Source organism: Eumetopias jubatus, unplaced genomic scaffold (assembly GCF_037043125.1).
Source record: "Eumetopias jubatus isolate StellerSeaLion01/CBP00866 unplaced genomic scaffold, mEumJub1_p1.0 scaffold_2, whole genome shotgun sequence".
NCBI lineage: Eukaryota > Metazoa > Chordata > Mammalia > Carnivora > Otariidae > Eumetopias > Eumetopias jubatus.
This window is the reverse complement of record NW_028274808.1, coordinates 129,654,760-129,672,807: the sequence shown is the minus strand read 5'-3', so window position 1 is coordinate 129,672,807 and position 18,048 is coordinate 129,654,760. Positions and strand designations below refer to the sequence as shown.

Sequence of the window (18,048 nt, the reverse complement as noted above, 5' to 3'; positions counted from 1 at the left end):
TCGAAACTTATCTTTTGTGCTAATTTCTCTTTTCTCCTTTATTTTCACCTTTGTATACTCCAATTAGATGTATGTCATACTGTATGAAAGCATCCACAGACCTCAGACACTGTTCCTTTTGTCTACACATTTATCTTTTTTGTCTTTCAGTTTGGGTAATTTTTGTTTTGACCTGTCTTTAAATTAGCTGATTGCTTTCTTTGACATGTCCACTGTCCTATTAAGTTTACCAAATGAGTTCTTTATTGCTGATATCATATTTTTTATATCTAGCATTTCATTTATATCTAGCATTTTTTTGAACAGTTTTTGTCTCTGCTGAAATTCTCTTTGTGGTTGGACATGTTGCCTGTATTTTCTACCACCTTCTGTCACAGTTATGTTAAATTGTCTTTCTAATACATCTAATATCTCAGTCTTTCCTGAATCTTTTTATTTTGATGTTTTCTTTCCTAACTATGGGTCACATTTTCTTATTTCTTTGTCTCACAATTTTTGAGAAGCATTGTGTGTAAAAGAACTGGAGTAAATAAACTTTGCCTCAGATAAGGGCATTACCTTAGTTCTGTCAGGCCTCTGGTGTGGGGGCTGAGTCACACCAATTGGTAGTTGAGCAAGGCCTAATCTAAACTAAATCTGTTTCATCTTTTATTGGTTTTTAACCCAACACAGTCTTTAAATATTTTGACAGCATGTCAGGATTTTCTTTCCAAATAAGCTTTCTGAGCACAGACAAAACTCCAGAGAGTTCTTAACTCTTTACAACACAGAAAAAAAGGCTCTCTGAACTTTGTGTGGTATTAGGTCTAAAATTAAGGTGCCATATCATGTGCTGCCTTGACATGTGAAGCCCAGAAGGCCTTAGATGGCCTAACCACAAGTTGCCTTCCCCACTTTGCCCTGGTGGATAAGCGCCCCTGGTCAAACAATCCTCCTTATCAAAGGGACCAGGCACACTTCCTGCTTGTCTCTAAGTAGTGGGTTTCAACTCCCTGTCAGTCTGTAGAATTATTTAAAAAAGCCAAGTGCATCCTCCCATGGGAGCCAGGAGGCAGCCCACACTCTCGTTATTATAAAACCTTCATAGTCCCTAGCTGTTCATTCTGCTTCTGTGTGGCCCTGTGTGGTATGTGATGCTGTCCTCCCCAGTGTGAGTATATGTATGAACTGCTGCTAATCTCACCCAGCCATTGTCAGGTATCACGTGTTCAGCCATCCCCATAACCCTAGGGTGGGACCTCCTCATCAGTGGGGTGAAGAGGAAGTAATTAAAACATGGCGGGGAGACCTCCTACTTTACAGTAAGAAAGCATTTTTTAGAAGATCTCTGGTGAGTTCTCTTATTTTTCCAGATCCACCTGATAATTTCTACACCATGACGATATCTCTCTGAACTTTTGCCTTCTCTTCAGCCTTTTGGGGACCATTGGAGTGTACTCAGTGAAGACCTGGCATGCCTCAAAGTTATTTTTATTTTCCAGTTCTCTTGCCTTTTACCCAGCCTTTGGAGGGTTAGAGCAGTGACTCAAAGGAGCAACCTTGATGATGAAATTTCTGGCTTCTCTATTGGCCTTTTTCTGACAGCCAGCAGAGGGATGGGGGCTGACACCTTGTTGCAGCTTTCCAAAGGTAGAAGTCTAAGGCCCCCCATTCAGCCTTTGCTGGCATGGGTGGGGATGGGATCACATGGTTTTCTGTAGCTTTGTTGGGGGTAGTGCAGCGATTGTCTGACTAGATGCCTGTCTTTCTGAGCTGACCATTTTTTAGTCCTTTTGGCCTTTCTGGGGACTTTTATTGTTTGTGCCGTTGGTGTTCCTAGTTTGCCAAATTCTCCAGCACTGGGATATGAGACAAAAAGAAAATTCAGAGAACTCAATGCTGTGTTGTTTCTTGAGTCCTCTTAGCCAGTCTGCCTTTTTTTCTCTACTTTTCAGAGTCTTCTTATGTTTTTTTGATATATACTGTTCAGGATTTTCAGATGTACTTAGCAGGAGGAATAAGGAAAAATTGTATCTATTCCACATTTTCAGGAGAAGTCACTCAGCAGCCAGACATAAATTGGGAAATGAAATATTGTTATTTCTAAAATTTTCAAAAGAAATTAGTCTTAATTTCATTTGAAGTGTACTGTTCTACTTAAATGGGAAATATAAATTAAGCACTAAGGTAATGTTGCAAACTATCAATACAGACTTTTGCTTATGAGGGATATTTGGTCTTGTATTATCAATGTGTTTTTTATGTTCTTAATTATAAATTTAAAAATTTAATATTAAGACTAACTATGTTGTGTTTTCTCTCCTGACAAACTAATATGCTTCTTGCTTCTCTCACTTAATATTAAGAATGATATAATTGATTATACTTCCATATTACCTTTCCTACCAACTCACAAAGACCTAAATTTTGTTCTTAATTTTAATTTGCATACTTTAGATTTTTTTCTGGCATTACTACTGCTTCATTATCCTTTATTACACAGCTCTTAGTCTATGCTTTGATTCTCATGTGCCTGGGATGGTTTCAAAATAACCTATTGAAAACACATTTTGAAAACAGGTGAGATAGAAAAAATGGGCTTTCTAAATTTTATTTAGGAAAGATTGACAAGAGGCAATCTGGTTGAAGGGGTATTCTAGGAGACTTTTGAAATTGTATTCATAAAGTAAGTATATTGTATTTATTTATATTGTTTTTTGTTTTTTGTGTGTGTGGCTATGAGTTGGAAAAATAGATTGCCTTTTTAGCCCTCTGACAGGTGCTGTTACTGAAGTACACTCACAGTGTAATCCATTCATTCATTTATTTAATAAATATTTACAGAATGCAAACTGAGCACTGTTTTGGATGCTGGGAATGCAGCAGTCTTCTGCTGTCCTGGAGGTTCCATTCTAGCAAGTGAAAGAAGCATATTATTGTGTGTCAAAAATAAGGCAATGTCATCCCTTGCAATACTGCACAGAAATTGAAAAAGGCACCCAACCAAAAAGGAAAAAAAAAAAAACAAAAAAAACGAAACAGAAAAGTTTAGACTAAAAGCAAACATAAAAACACAAATTTTCCCCTCTAATTCCACAAACTCAAACTAATTGAAGTCATTAAATTATTAGTTTATCTCAATATATGTTTTAGCTGTGAGATAAAAGCAAAAAAAAAGACGTTAAGAACCATTGAGAAAATGAATTTAAGACAACTTGACCATTATGTTCCTCAAATTTCTGTAAATTTAGAAGTTTACTACTACTTTTATGGGATATATTATTAGATGATAGAAAGAATCAGAATAGGATATAAAAATCTATTCTGCCAATCACTGGTGTGTTACTCTAGGACATTATTTAACTTCTTTAAGCTTAATTTTTTATCAGCAAAATCAGAGTAGAATACTTACCAGCATGACTGGGAGAATTAAATAATATGCCAAATTTAACTTATCTAGCACATTTTATGGCTCATGAAAATCTTGCTTAAATCGGTATCTTTCCCTCCCCCAGCCCTTTGACTGTATGCTTACAACTCCCTTTGTCTATATATGTATATTTGAAAGGTTTTCAATATTTTCGAGCAACATAAAATTGAAAAAGGCTTAGAACTTTGTTTTCTGTGATTATTTTTTGAGAGTGACAATTTATAGAGGAGGGTTATAATGAAATATTATTTTAAATGTTTTAGGGTGCCTGGGTGGCTAAGTCAGTTAAGCATCTGCCTTGGGCTCAGGTCATGATCTCAGGGTCCTGGGATGGAGCCCTGCATGGGGCTCTCTGCTCGGCGGGGAGTCTGCTTCTCCCTTACCCTCTGCCCTCCCTTCTGCTCATGCTGTCTCTCTCAAAATAAATAAATAAAATATTTAAAATAAAAAAATAAATAAGCATCTTAAACTATTTTTAAAAATAAGAATTTCTCATGTGAAAAGGAAAGAAGGAAGCTGCCAAGAAACCCTATTAATCTAGTAGAAGTTACTCTACACCCCAACATTCTACAAAGGATTATACTTTTACAGCCATAAAATTGCTTTAAAAATATATAGCACCATCTGCAAACAATGAAATCCTCAATCTAAGATTCTCTTTTAACTCATTTATATTTTTATTTCAACTTAATAAACATTTTTTCTAGTGATTAGAAAATTGATTCATGCATATTATAAGGGAAAAAAGAAAAATAGAATGAACCCATTATATCATTACCTAGAAAGAACTCAATCTGCAATATGTATTCAATCCTATATTTATGATACAATGAAAAATGACTAAAAAACCTCCTGATAGCACATAATATAATGAGTTTCATAGTTCCTTTCTCATAAAATTAATCAAAATGAATAAATGACAATAAGGTAAAACATACTATAAACAATCTAGTGGGCAATGTGGGGTATAGCAAAATGATGGGATACATGTATATGAAACTCTGATGGTATGGTTTAATCCACAGATAGTATTTATTTATTTATTTATTTATTTATTTTTTAAAGATTTTATTTATTTATTTGACAGAGACAGAGACATCGAGAGCAAGAACACAAGCAGGGGGAGTGGGAGAGGGAGAAGCAGGCTTCCCGCCGAGCAGGGAGCCTGATGTGGGGCTTGATTCTGGGACCCCGGGATCATGACCTGAGCCGAAGGCAGCTGCTTAACGACTGAGCCACCCAGGTGCCCTACAGATAGTATTTAAAGCAGTTAGAAGAATGGATTGAGTATCTTTAGGCAGTAATCCCAGGAATATTATTTTTCTTAATTGTTATTTTGTAAGTATTAATGAGTCTGAGAAAGCAGAATTTGAGGCTGGGGCTCTGACAGTTTCTGGAGTACAGATATTTTATGTCTCCAATTACGGGATGATCCATACATCTAGAACCTCCAAATGAGCTGGGGATTCTCTGGGGAGTTACATGGAAAGATGGCTTGGTGGATTGATAATGAGATACCGAACCTTTAGCCTCTCGATCACAAGGTCATTTGTAAGCTGGGAAGAGGGTAACCAAAAGTCGTTATTGGTCAGTACCTTACAAGAGCAAAATGAATTGCTTAGCTCAGTTCAGTTTTTATTACCATTTGAGAGCTATTTGTTACCAGTTATAGATCCAATGAGTGATCCTTTACCACTAAAGTTCACTTGTCCTGAACGGGATCAAGATGTATTTTACAAACCATGGAAGAAAAAAAAAATCTATGTGGGCCATCACGTTGGTTGTTTCTTAAGCTTTCAGGACAGTCTATTCATCTACTTTTACTAAATCTAAGAAAATGGATTTAAAATTGTACCCTAAATAGAAAATTTTTAGTTGGGTTTTTCTGAATTACTAGTTTGCTCTAAGCTAAGGCTAGTTGTGTCTTTTACAGATAGAGATGTTGTAATGTCTTTTTCTTAGTAATGAAAAATCCATGTTTGTGTTATGAAAATTATGCACTTTCATTGCCCTTTTTAGTGATGAATTGCTGCCTGGATTGTCTGTGCTGGACCTATTTGCTCTTTTACAAATGCAAGCTTTGTGGGATTGTTCTGTAGTATATCCAAGAAACAGATGCTTTGTACTTCGTGTTAAAGTTAATTAGGGTTGCTACTGATTAATATGTGTCTTAGTTTAAATGAGCTCATATTATATATCTCTAATTTGTCAACAATATACTTGGAGAAATAAATGGTAAAAATTAAGGGGAGAAAAAAAGCATTATGACCAAGTTGCTAGTAATTCAGAGAAAAATTAGGCCTTGTTTCAAATCCTGGTGCTCTGTATACAGGATTAGGGACAGGACTATGTATCTACAGTAATATGTAACCCAACAGGCACGAGGTTTCTGGTTATCCAATTCTGAAAGAAAAATTCTATGACTGAATATTCAGCAAGAGCCTAATGCCTGGCACAAAAATTGGCAGAAAGATTAATTACACATAGATCTGGTCTTCAGATAACATAATAGACCATTAGCAAGTAGAGAGCCAAGAATATTCTTGCTTTATAATCTCAGCACCTAACAGAGTACCTAGCTGAAACTAACTGAGGGTTTGGGTAATTACTGAAAGAATGAATGAACTGTTATAACATGTTATTTATATGTCCAAAGAGTCTGCTATGGAATTTTTTACAGATGAGAGAGCTTAATTGAAGCCTGAAAATCAGATATTTGCTATAGTAGTGAAATCATAAATCCCATGAAGCATCTCTACTAGGAAAACAACCATAGAAAAGTCTTTAATCAATTTAGTTCTCCATTATCTGCAGCTAATATCCTTTTGCACCACAGTAAAAGTACAAAAGCATTATATATGATTCCATTTTAATTTATTTTCATGTGACTTCATTTTTTTCTTCATTATTATCCAAAATTCTGATTATTCATTCCATAAACTTGTTCTGGTAAAAGTTCTGAAGCAAAATTTAAAGTAAGTTCCATATACACCTGTATGATTCAGTAATTTATACTTTTATGTTATTACTTATCATCATTGAGATTGACTTCAAGTAATGCCTTGGCTGGGTGTATTTATAAAAATAGAGGTATATCTATATATTTTTCATAATTCAGCCTGTGATATGTAAAATGTTAGAGACTGTCAATGAGTTTTTGTTTGTTGTATGTGCATGTGTATAAGCATTTGAACAAAATGTGATTCTCTGGATGGGACACAGTGGAAAAGAAATGTCATATTTTTTTTCTCAGTTTCCCCGTGTAGTAGAACAAAATGTTAAACTCCTTGATTCAGCTCATCCAAACAAAATTCCATACTCCCTATCATAAGTGTGAAATTTCTCTTCAAAATCAACAACAATGAAACATGAATGGACACAGGAAAGGAAAGTTACTTCATGTTTTTCTCATGGGTTTTCCTGATAATAATTGCCTGTGTTTTCCCATTTACCCTTAGCTTCAACAGAGACCCTTCACCACCTCCATAGATCCATCCCCACCAGAGGTCACAGATCACACAAAACCTACAGAAACAGGAAATCAAACTTCCTGAGTCCACCACAAAACACAGAAACCTATTTCCTCTACACATCTCAAATTGGCAAAGCTCTGTCTTAGCGGACTCAGTGTGGAAGTAGCTGTTGAAAAGACCAGAAGGACTGTTATCTCCCAATTTCGCATGAGCTTCCTTGCTTCAAACTACTGAGATGAAGAGAGCAAGGCTATTTATCCTGCTTTCTAGTTTATGGAATGGGGGCTTTGGGCTTATCAACACCACGCATACTTGGATTACCCCTGAGGATGCAAGCTCCCAGGAGAACATGGCCTCTGCTACGGTTCCTTTAAATAAAATGCTGCCAACCCCTCAGATCACAACAGCTGAGATAGCCGCAATTCCTGAGGCAAGAACCTCTGAAGACAGTCTTCTAAAATCAACACTGCCTCCCTCAGAGACAGGCACACCTCCTGAGGGTGTGAGAAACCAAACTCTCACACCCCCAGGGAAGATAGAAGGGGTGCTGAAGTTACTGCCTCTTACCCTCCCAACCAAACCTAGCCTCAAGTTCAGCCCAAGAGCAGAGTCAGTGGTCCTTTCCAACTCTACAATGAAATTTCTTCAGAGCTTTGCCACAAAGTCGAATCAACAAGCGATCTCTCCCAACTCAATTGCAGGCGGCCTGGGAAATCGGTCCCCACGGGAAACATACCTCAGCAGAGGTGACAGCACTGGAAGCCAGAGAACCAACTATCAAAAATCAAGTTTTGAAACAACTAGAGGAAAGTAAGAAACAATTCTTTTATTTTTTTTTCCCTCTCCCTAACTATAAAGTCTATAAGATTGCAAGCTAACAGTTTCTCACTCTCAGAAAATGTTTTTATGTTCAGGATGAAATTGGATCACATTTCAGTTAGATAAGGTAATTAAGCATTACTTTATCTAATGGAGAAAAGATGAACCAAAAAATGCAGCAATTTTATTTTAATTGAACCAATCAAAGTCACTTATAAAAGGGCCTTTACTTGAGATAGTCACTAACAAGCAATGTAACACCACAGTGACTGTTAGTTGTTTATTCAACTCAAGGGTACGTTGGTGGGGCTCATAAGGACACCCACAACATGAAAGAAAAAATGACAATACAGTTGGGACATGAACAGATTTAAAATTGACAGAGCCTGGTGCTATGGAAGGTATAATTATCAAGATCAAACCAAGCAGAGCTGGGGTGGAATCCTGGTTCCAGTACTGTCTAGCTTGGTGACTTTGAGTAAGTTAATTGAGCTCCCTGAGACTGAGTTTTTTCTCATGTAAAATACAGATATGGTATAGGGGGTACAGATAAAAAATACTAACTTTACAGGGTGATCCTGCAAGATTTGTATTAATCAAATATATTTAGATGCATGCTTCGCACAGAACAGGTGCTAAGAAACATATTTTACTAGTACTGTTATATTGAGTTATGCCATTATCAAGAATATGATGAATAGAAAAGCCAATTTTTCAAATTGATTTTGATTTAAAATTCGAGCAAATCCTATGTGAATTGTTGAAGTTAAAAAATAAAACTTCTAAAAGTATTGTTAATGAAGGGGCGCCTGCGTGGCTCAGTCATTAAGCATCTGCCTTTGGCTCAGGTCATGATCCCAGGGTCCTGGGATCGAGCCCCACATCGGGCTCCCGGCTCCGCGGGACTCCTGCCTCTCCCTCTCCCTCTCCCACTCCCCCTGCTTGTGTTCCCTCTCTCGCTGTGTCTCTCGTGGTCAAATAAATAAATAAAATCTTTAAAAAAATATATCATTAATGAAGACTTTCAAAAGGACCAAAAAATACTAAAACAAACAAACAAACAAACAAAATAGCTGTGAAAAATGCAGGTCAATGTTTTTATTTAATGTTCAGAGTGATCTGTTTGGAATACTAGTAGTTTACTGTTATAAAACTAAACTTTCAAATGCTTTTTACCTACGATAAAATAATTTCAAGACATCAAATAATGCCTTGAGATCTTAGTTGAGTTAAACATCTTACTAACTATGTAACATAGTTTAAGTTAATGATAGTAGCTTACACCTGCTCTGTGAGAGGCATTGTGTCAAAGCTGTTGTTGACATAAAGATGAGGAGACACTGGGAAGAATATAAACCAATAGATTCATATTTATGTATTCTTTATTATTTAAATCCATTATTTCATTGTATTTCAGAGATTATAGAACTTTAAAAATATATATAAGTAAATCTGATTTTAACTAAATACTTATTTACTTGGTGGAATTTAGAACAATCCCAATTTACTGTAAAACAAATGCTGCAGATTACAAAATGTTCAACTCAGGTTGGGTAAACTTTGCCTATAACAGACATTTTAACATATACATTAAACTTTTTCATGTTGAGGGACAACAGAATGCACTCTATTAAATAATGATAACAAATGCCATATCACTTACATGATCATTTCTATTAGTCATATTTTATTAGACGCCATAATTTTATTTTTTAAATCATTTAATAGAACTCTTAAGCACTCACTGAAAATGATTATGAACTCTTTAAAGAGCTGTCATTAAGAGACTTATCAATAGAATACGAAATATAATCAAAACAAGAAGGGGAAAATTCACATTAAAATGTCACTTAAATTTTATATAACGTTTCATAATTAGAACTCGTAACTGATCATTTGAAAAATACTAGTTTTTAAATAAATGCTAGTTGTTTTATTATGTGCCTGACACTGTTCTAGTTTCTAAGGATACGTAGAATTTTTAAAAGAAGAATGATTCTGCCTGCAGGGATATGTCTTATAAAAAGTAAGCAATAACATATCTGTCAGATTTCTAAAAACTCAATATGTATTAGGAGGAAACAAGATATTAAAAGTGTAAACTGCCAAACAGAATGTTGTCCCATGGATTTTTCCAATGAAAATAATTTTAAATTACTTCTAGAGAAAAGTACCGACTGTACTTAGAGATTCTATAGCCTGAGGTCCTGGAAAGCCTGAGGTTTCCTTTTGGTGATCCTTTCCATCAAGCCCAAGACTTCTTACTCATTATGCCATGCAATTGATAATGGTGCTAGAGAAAACAGTTCCGTGCCTTATGGACAGAATGCTGATGCAAAGAAGCCTTGATAAAGTCTTTCATGTTTTCATTTGATTAGCAAGTAAAAACAATAGCAAACACTTTATGGCATCTGTTCCTAGCACTGTATTGCTCTGATTGAATATATATATATTTTTTTCTTCAATCATTTGATCACTACCATAACTTCATGAAGAAGATTCTGTTATTATTTCTTTCAGAGAGATTAAGTAATTTAACTAAGGTCACTTAAAAGCAAATCTCGGAGGGTATTATGCTGAGCAAAATAAGTCAATCAGAGAAAGATGTATCATATGACCTCACTGATATGAGGAATTCTTAATCTCAGGAAACAAACTGAGGGTTGCTGGAGTGGTGGGGGTGGGAGGGATGGGGTGGCTGGGTGATAGACATTGGGGAGGGTATGTGCTATGGCGAGCACTGTGAATTGTGTAAGACTGTTGAATCACAGACCTGTACCTCTAAAACAAATAATACATTATATGTTAAAAAAAAAAGAAGAAGAAGAAGATAGCAGGAAGGGAAGAATGAAAGGGGGGAATCAGAGGGGGAGATGAACCATGAGAGACTATGGACTCTGAGAAACAAACTGAGGGTTCTAGAGGGGAGGGGGTTGGGGGCATGGATTAGCCTGATGATGGGTATTAAAGAGGGCACATACTGCATGGAGCACTGGGTGTTATAAGCAAACAATGAATCATGGAACACTACATCAAAAACTAATGTACTGTAATGTATGGTGATTAACATAACATAATTAAAAAAAAGTAAAAAAAAAAAAAAAAGTAAATCTCGGGGCAGAGATTCAAACTGGGTTGGCTGGCTTCGGAGACATAGCTTTCAACCCCTACATTATACTCCGTCAGCAAGTGCAGTCTGATCTCCCAAGTGGGTAAATGAAAGTGACCAGTTTATTTCCCTCCTTAAGAGCCCTCAGAGGCTATTCTTTGCTTCCAGAATAAAGCCCAAATCCTTACCCAGTTAGCCATACAATGCCATCCTTGATCTGGCTTCTGCCTGCCTCCCCAGCCTCATCTTCTTGACTTCCTGGCCAGTAAAATTTGTAGATCTCTGATCCACAATATGCTGTTCATTAAACTTATCTTTGTTCCCTGTTCATCCCTCTGGCTAACATGGTCTTTTCCCGTCCTCTACTTCCTCTATACCCAATAATAATATACTTGATCTTAGCCAAAAGGCCAAGAAGCAATAATAATAGCTCCAGGAAGTCTTCTCAGGCTGTGAGGTGGCCCTTCTAACTTCCACAGAGCTCTCCTTGAATTATTCTATCATTGCACTTACAATAGTGTATTATAATTATAGTGAACTTTGTGATCTCCTTTCTTATAGAGACATATTTGAATGCTAGCAAAGTCTCTGGGTTATAATAGGTACACAATAAATATTTAACAAGCTGAATGTAAAATTTATAGAATAGTATTTGAATATAAAGAGGAATCTTTCCCAAAGAAATACTCTTATTTCTCTATGATGAAATCTAGATGATTCATTTTAGGTTTTCATTGTTGTTGTGCTTGTTTTGTTTTGTTTTGTTTTTCCTTACTGCTCTTGGAATTTTATAGTGACTCTGGGTAAAAGGAATACCTCTGCCTATAGGATTTTTCTGGCATATTTTTGTCTCATCTTGTACTCTCTCTGATCTTAGTGCTGCAGAAACTCCTTGCTACCCCAGAGCTGTGGTTTCCTATCTGGTAGAGTGGTGGTTGGTCGGTGACCAAGCACTCTGAAATAGGCAGGATAAAAAGAAGAAATTAGAATTAACCTGTTTATGCATTGGATAATTATTTGCTGAGGACCTAATCTGTCCCCAGCATTCTGCTTGTGCTGAGGGTAACATGGTGAACTAAACTGCCACCTCTTCTGTCCTCATTGAGTCTATGATCCAGTGAGAAGGACATGAGGAAGAAAAACAGTGAATCACAAATGCTGATGTTGAATCCAAATAGTGGTAAACATTCTGAATGAAGCTTACGAGAGTATGTAACAGGGTGAATGGCCTACCTTGAAGGTGGGTAAGCCTTCCCTGAAAGGATACTAGGTAAAATGAGGTATAGATAGACATCAGTTACCCACTTAACTTCTCCCACAATCCCAAACCCTGCACACACCTATGTGAATCTTCCCATCTCAGTAAATGTCTAGCTCCATGAGTAGCAACCCTTGATATATCCATGACATTTTTCTTTCCCTCCTAACTTTTATCTAATCTAACAAGACGTCTTCTTGGTACTCCTTCCAGTATATCTCAAATCTCTCTCCACCTTCACTACACCATCCTCTCTTAGCCACCATTATCTACCACCAGACTCCTAACTTGTCCACATGCTACCACTCTTGCCCCCTGTAATCCATGTTCCACACAAGCGAGAGATCCTTTCAACTTTAAAAAAAAAAAATAAATTTGATACATATCATTGTGTAAATTTAAGGTGTTAAAACTTTTAAATCAGATTAATGGATTTCATTTGATATTAAGACTTCATCCTTTGTGACACATTGTTTTACATACTATAAGAAAGAAAAGTATGGTATTATTTCTTAGAATTTTTAGACTTATTTATGTCTTAGAGATTATTTTATGTATATATATACATGTCACTCTTTCACATACTTAAAATGAAAATGTAAATGAAACTGGTTAAGGCGTCTCTAAGGCAATGGCAATAACTGCAGTCTGATGTGGTGACAGAAAGCAATAGTGATGGAAAGATACCATTGATTTTAAAATATATTCTTGATTTCAGAGATGTCATCTTAAAATCTGTGGAATTTAACATTTTGCTCACATGCTAAAAATCACTCAGTAGCTTTCCATTTCATTTACAATAAAATCCCAAATCCTCACCATGGCTCACAGGGTCTTGCTTGATACGACTCCTGACTATCTCTATCATCTCATCTTCATCACACTCCCAAGTTCATTCAACTTCTTTCCTCTGGCCACACTGGCCTCTCCGGGTACTGAACTTGTCCAGTTTATATGCATCTCAAGGAAACTTCCTCTTTGCTCTAGCTAGAATGCTCTTCTTTCAGTATATGGAAAGAGAATTCTTTTCCTCATGCAACTTCAGCTTTAAGGTCCCTCAATGAAAACTCTGATTACCTGGTGTAAATTTGTCATTCTTATTATATCACCTTTATTTTTTTCTTCATGGCACTGACATGAAATTATTGGGTTTATTTATGTAGACAGCTGTATCTTTTCTATCTTTCCACAATAGAACATATATCCCATGAAAATGGGAACCTTGCCTTTCTTTCTTTCTTTCTTTTTTTTTTTTTTTGGTTTCAGGAGTAGAATTTAGTGGTTTATCACTTTCATATAACACCCAGTGCTCATCACAAGTGGCCTCCTTAATACCCATCACCAATATAGCCAATCCACCCCTCACTTCCCTTCTGGCAACCCTCGGGTTTCTCTCTAGGAAAGAATCTCTTATGGTTTGCTTCCCTCTCTTTCTCTCTCTCTCGTTTTTTTCCCTTCCCCCATATTCATCTGTTTTGTTTCTTTTTTTTTTTTTTAAGATTTTATTTATTTATTTGACAGAGAGAGAGAGACAGCGAGAGCAGGAACACAAGCAGGGGGAGTGGGAGACAGAGAAGCAGGCTTCCCGCTGAGCAGGGAGCCTGATGCGGGGCTCGATCCCAGGACCCTGGGATCATGACCTGAGCTGAAGGCAGACGCTTAACAACTGAGCCACCTGGGCGCCCCATCTGTTTTGTTTCTTACATTCCACATATCAGTGAAATCATACGGTGTTTGTGTTTCTCTGACTTACTTATTTCACTTAGGATAATAACATTCTAGCTCCAACCATGTTGCTGCAAATGGCAAGATTTCATTCTTTATGTTGGCTGAGTAGTATTCTGTTGTGTGTGTGTGTGTGTGTGTGTGTATACCACTTCTTCTTTATCCATTCATTAGTTGGTGGACATTTGGGCTTTTTCCATAGTTTGCTTATTGTTGATAATGCTGTTATAAATATTGGGATGCATGTATCCCTTCAAATCAGTATTTTTGTTTCCTTTGGGTAAATACCTAGTCATGCAATTGCTGGGTCATAGGCAAGTTCTATTTTTACTCGTTGAGGAATCTCCATACTGTTTTCCACAGTGACTGTACCAGTTTGCGTTCCCACCAACAGTGTAAGAGGGTTCTCCTTTCTCCACATCCTCGCCAACATCTGTTGTTTCCGATGTTGTTCATTTTAGCTATTCTGACAGGTGTGAGGTGGTATCTCATTGTGGTTTTGATTTGTATTTCCCTAATGATGAGTGATGTTGAGCATCTTTTCATGTGTCTGTTTGCCATTCTTATGTCTTCTTTGGAAAAATGTCTGTTCATGTCTTCTGTTCCTTAACAGGATTGTTTATTTTTGGGGGTGTTGAGTTTGGTAAGTTCTTTATAGATTTTGGATATTAACCCTTTATCAGATATGTCATTTGCAAATATCTTCTCCCATTCTGTAGGTTGCTTTTAGTTTTTTTTAAAAGATTTTATTTATTCATTTGACAGTGAGAGACACAGCTAGAGAGGGAACACAAGCAGGGGGAGTAGGAGAGGGAGAAGCAGGCTTCCTGCCGAGCAGGGAGCCCAATGTGGAACTCGATCCCAGGACCCTGGGATCATGACCTGAGCCGAAGGCAGACGCTTAACAACTGAGCCACCCAGGCACCCAGGTTGCTTTTAGTTTTGTTGATTGTTTCCTTCATTGTGTAGGAGCTTTTCACTTGATGAGGTCCCAATAGTTCATTTTTGCTTTTGTTTCCCTCGACTCCAGCGACATGTCTAGTAAGAAGTAGCTACGGCTGAGGTCAGAGGTTACTGCTTGTGTTCTCCTTTAGAATTTTGATGGTTTCCTGTCTCATATTTAGGATATCATCCATTTTGAATTTATTTTTGTGTATGGTGTAAGAAAGTGGTTCGGTTTCATTCTTCTGCATTGTTGCTGTCCAGTGTTCCCAACGTTTGTTGAAGACACTGTCTTCTTTCCCCTGGATATTCTTTCCTGCTTTGTCGAAGAAGATTAGTTGACCATATAGTTGTGGGTCCATTTCTGGGCTCTCTATTCTGCTCCATTGATCCGTGTGTCTGTTTTTGTGCCAGTACCATACTGTCTTGATGATTACAGCTTTGTAATAGAGCTGGAAGTCTGGAATTGTGATACCTCCAGCTTTGCTTTGCTTTGCTTTTTCAGGATTCTTTTGGCTATTCAAGGTCTTTTGTGGTTCCATACAAATTTTAGGATTATTTGTTCTAGCTCTGTGAAAAATGTTGATGGTATTTTGATTGGGATTGCATTAAATGTGTAGATTGTTTTGGGTAGTGTAGATATTTTAACAATGTTTGTTCTTCCAATCCATGAGCATGGAAGTCTTTTCCATTTTTTTGTGTCCTCTTTGATTTCTCTCATAAGTGTTCTATAGTTTTCAGAGTACAGATCTTTTACCTCTTTAGTTAGGTTTATTCATAGGTATCTTATCTTGTTTTTGGTACAATTGCAAATGGAACTGATTCCTTGATTTCTTTTTCTGCTGCTTCATTATTGATGTACAGAAATGCAACATATTTCTGTACATTGATTTTATATCCTGCAACTTTTCTGAATTCATGTATGAGTTCTAGCAAATTTTTTTGGTGGAGTTTTTGGGTTGTCTACATAGAGTATCCTATCGTCTGCAAATAGTGAAAGTTTGACATTTTCCTTTCTGATCTGGGTGCCTTTTATTTCTTATTGTTGTTTGATTGCTTCTGGTACTATGTTAAATAACAGTGGTGAGTGGACACCCTTGTGTTGTTCCTGACTGTAGAGGAAAAGCTCTCCGTTTTTCCCCATTGAGGATGATATTAGCTGTGGGTCTTTCATATATGGTCTTTATGATGTTGAGTTATGTTCCCTCTATCCCTACTTTGTTGAGGGTTTTTATCAAGAATGGATGCTACATTTTGTCAAATCCTTTATCTGCATCTATCAACAGGATCATACGGTTCTTATCTTCTCTTTTATTAATGTGGTATATCATGTTAATTGATTTGTGAATATTGCACCACCCGGGAACCTCGCCTTTCTTATTTACTATTTTATTTATTACCCCCAACAGTGCCAGGCCCATAGAAAGAGAGCTCAACAAAACTCTGTGCAATAACTAATCATTGGATGGATTTTGAGTTCAGAGCAAAGATCAAGACTAGAGATATAAATTTGGAAAATATGAAAATATGGACACTTGGCTAAGGAAATTTTTTTGTTTGTTTTTATTTGTTTGTTTGCTTTTGTGGTTTATTTGTTTGTTTTAATGATAGGGAGGAGAGAATAGAGCAGAAACCAAGGTTAGTCAGAGAGTTTTCTACTTTTTAGTTTTTTATTTTATTTTATATACACAATGGTCATAAATATGGTAAAATGTTAGTGAAAGTGACAGAAGCGAAACAAAAGTTGAATACCAAACAAGAGGAACATTTTATTTCCTAAATTTAATGACCTTTCTTTTAGAACTTCATTTATTTACTCTTTTTCTATAAGCTACATAACTTGCTTTATGTACAAATAGAAAGCTTACTTTAAATGAATTATGACTTCTAAAATAATGTTTAAAATGGTAAGTTCTCCAAAACTTTCACTAGACCACTTGTAAGTAAAAATTTTGAACACCACATTTTTAAAAAAATGTTTAAAATTACAATAACTAGCCATTAAATTAATTCTACTATTGTAATATGCATTTTTCTTCTTATTTCTGTGAACTATGAGTAGGTTTTGGGTGTGAAAAATCTGATCAATTAAATTTATATGTTGTCTCAGTTTCTTGAGGCTGCTATACCAAAATAACACAGACTGGGTTATAAACAACGAAATTTACTTCTCAAGGTTTTGAAAGCCGGATGTCTGAGACTAGCATGGGCCGGGTGGGGGAGAGCCCTTTTCTGGGTTTCCAGATTTTAAACATGACAGAAGATATGAGGGATCTCTCTAGGGCCTCTTTAATTAAGCACACTAATCCCAGGGACGCCTGGGTGCCTTCAGCTCGGGTCATGATCCCAGGGTGCTGGGATCAAGTCCTGCATTGGGTTCTCTGCTCAGCGGGGAGCCTGCTTCTTCCTCTGCCTGCCACTCCCCTTGCATGTGCGCTCTTTCTCTCTCTCTCTCTATGACAAATAAATAAATAAAATCTTTAAAAAAAAAAAGTAAGAGCACTAATCCCATCAAGAGGGCACTCTTATCTCCCAATGGTCCAAGTCCCCATATTATATTGGGCATTTGGATTTTAACATATAAACTTTGGGGGGGCACAAACATTCAATCTATGTCATAGTATTTTGCAAAGTTATTATCAGACCTAATAGCATCCAAAGGGGATTACTCTCACAAGCTGTAAAATTCTCAAGAGAAACACACCATTATGTTAAAGAGTATTTTTTTTTTTAATTTCCTTGGGAAATATATACATCTACTAGATTACTGTCAGTGAAAACCAATGCTCAGTGGAGTATATTCTGTGTCTTAACTTTTTCTCATTAATCACTTCCTTTTATTTCATTCCTTTCATATTTCTTCTCCCTAAATTACTACTGAATATATAAATACATACTGTATTATACATGCTAGAATTTAATAAGTGCTTATATAATCCTAGGTGATTAAATGAGAGATTTTTGTGTTTCCTTTTGGCTTTTTCAATATGAAAATATTATTTTAAACACTTATTATTTAAGACAAGATGCTAAAAGAGTCAGTATACAGCAACAACAGGAGTTAAGTATAGGATTAAGCATCATAGCATCTGTGAGCCTCCCTTTTCTGAGGCTTTCTGGTCTGCACACTGGGACAGCCTGACACCTACTGGAATAGAAACAGTTTACAATGTCCCTGAATAGGTTGAAGTCAGAGTGTGGGGAAAAAAAACAAAAAATAAAATAAAATAAGGTAAAATAAATTTATGAAAACAGTTATATTTGAGTAACTTTAAGAATTATTACTTGTAAATATATAAATATACATTATATA

The 18,048-nt window shown here is 36.3% G+C and overlaps 1 protein-coding gene across 2 annotated transcripts in view; it reads left to right on the top strand.

Annotated features, from left to right (window-relative positions):
- The first annotated feature begins 1,031 nt into the window (after positions 1-1,031).
- The window catches only part of MMRN1 (multimerin 1), a 67,549-nt gene continuing 50,532 nt past the window's right edge, over positions 1,032-18,048 (top strand). Inside the window, exons 1-2 of one of the 2 annotated variants that reach the window (XM_028117817.1) lie at positions 1,032-1,150; positions 6,868-7,692. In XM_028117817.1, the coding sequence (XP_027973618.1) occupies positions 7,118-7,692 (575 nt within the window). In that variant the 5' untranslated portion in view covers positions 1,032-1,150; positions 6,868-7,117. Of the gene's footprint in view, positions 1,151-1,254; positions 1,331-6,867; positions 7,693-18,048 lie in introns of those variants that run through there. The other variant, XM_028117816.1, reaches the window with a different exon arrangement.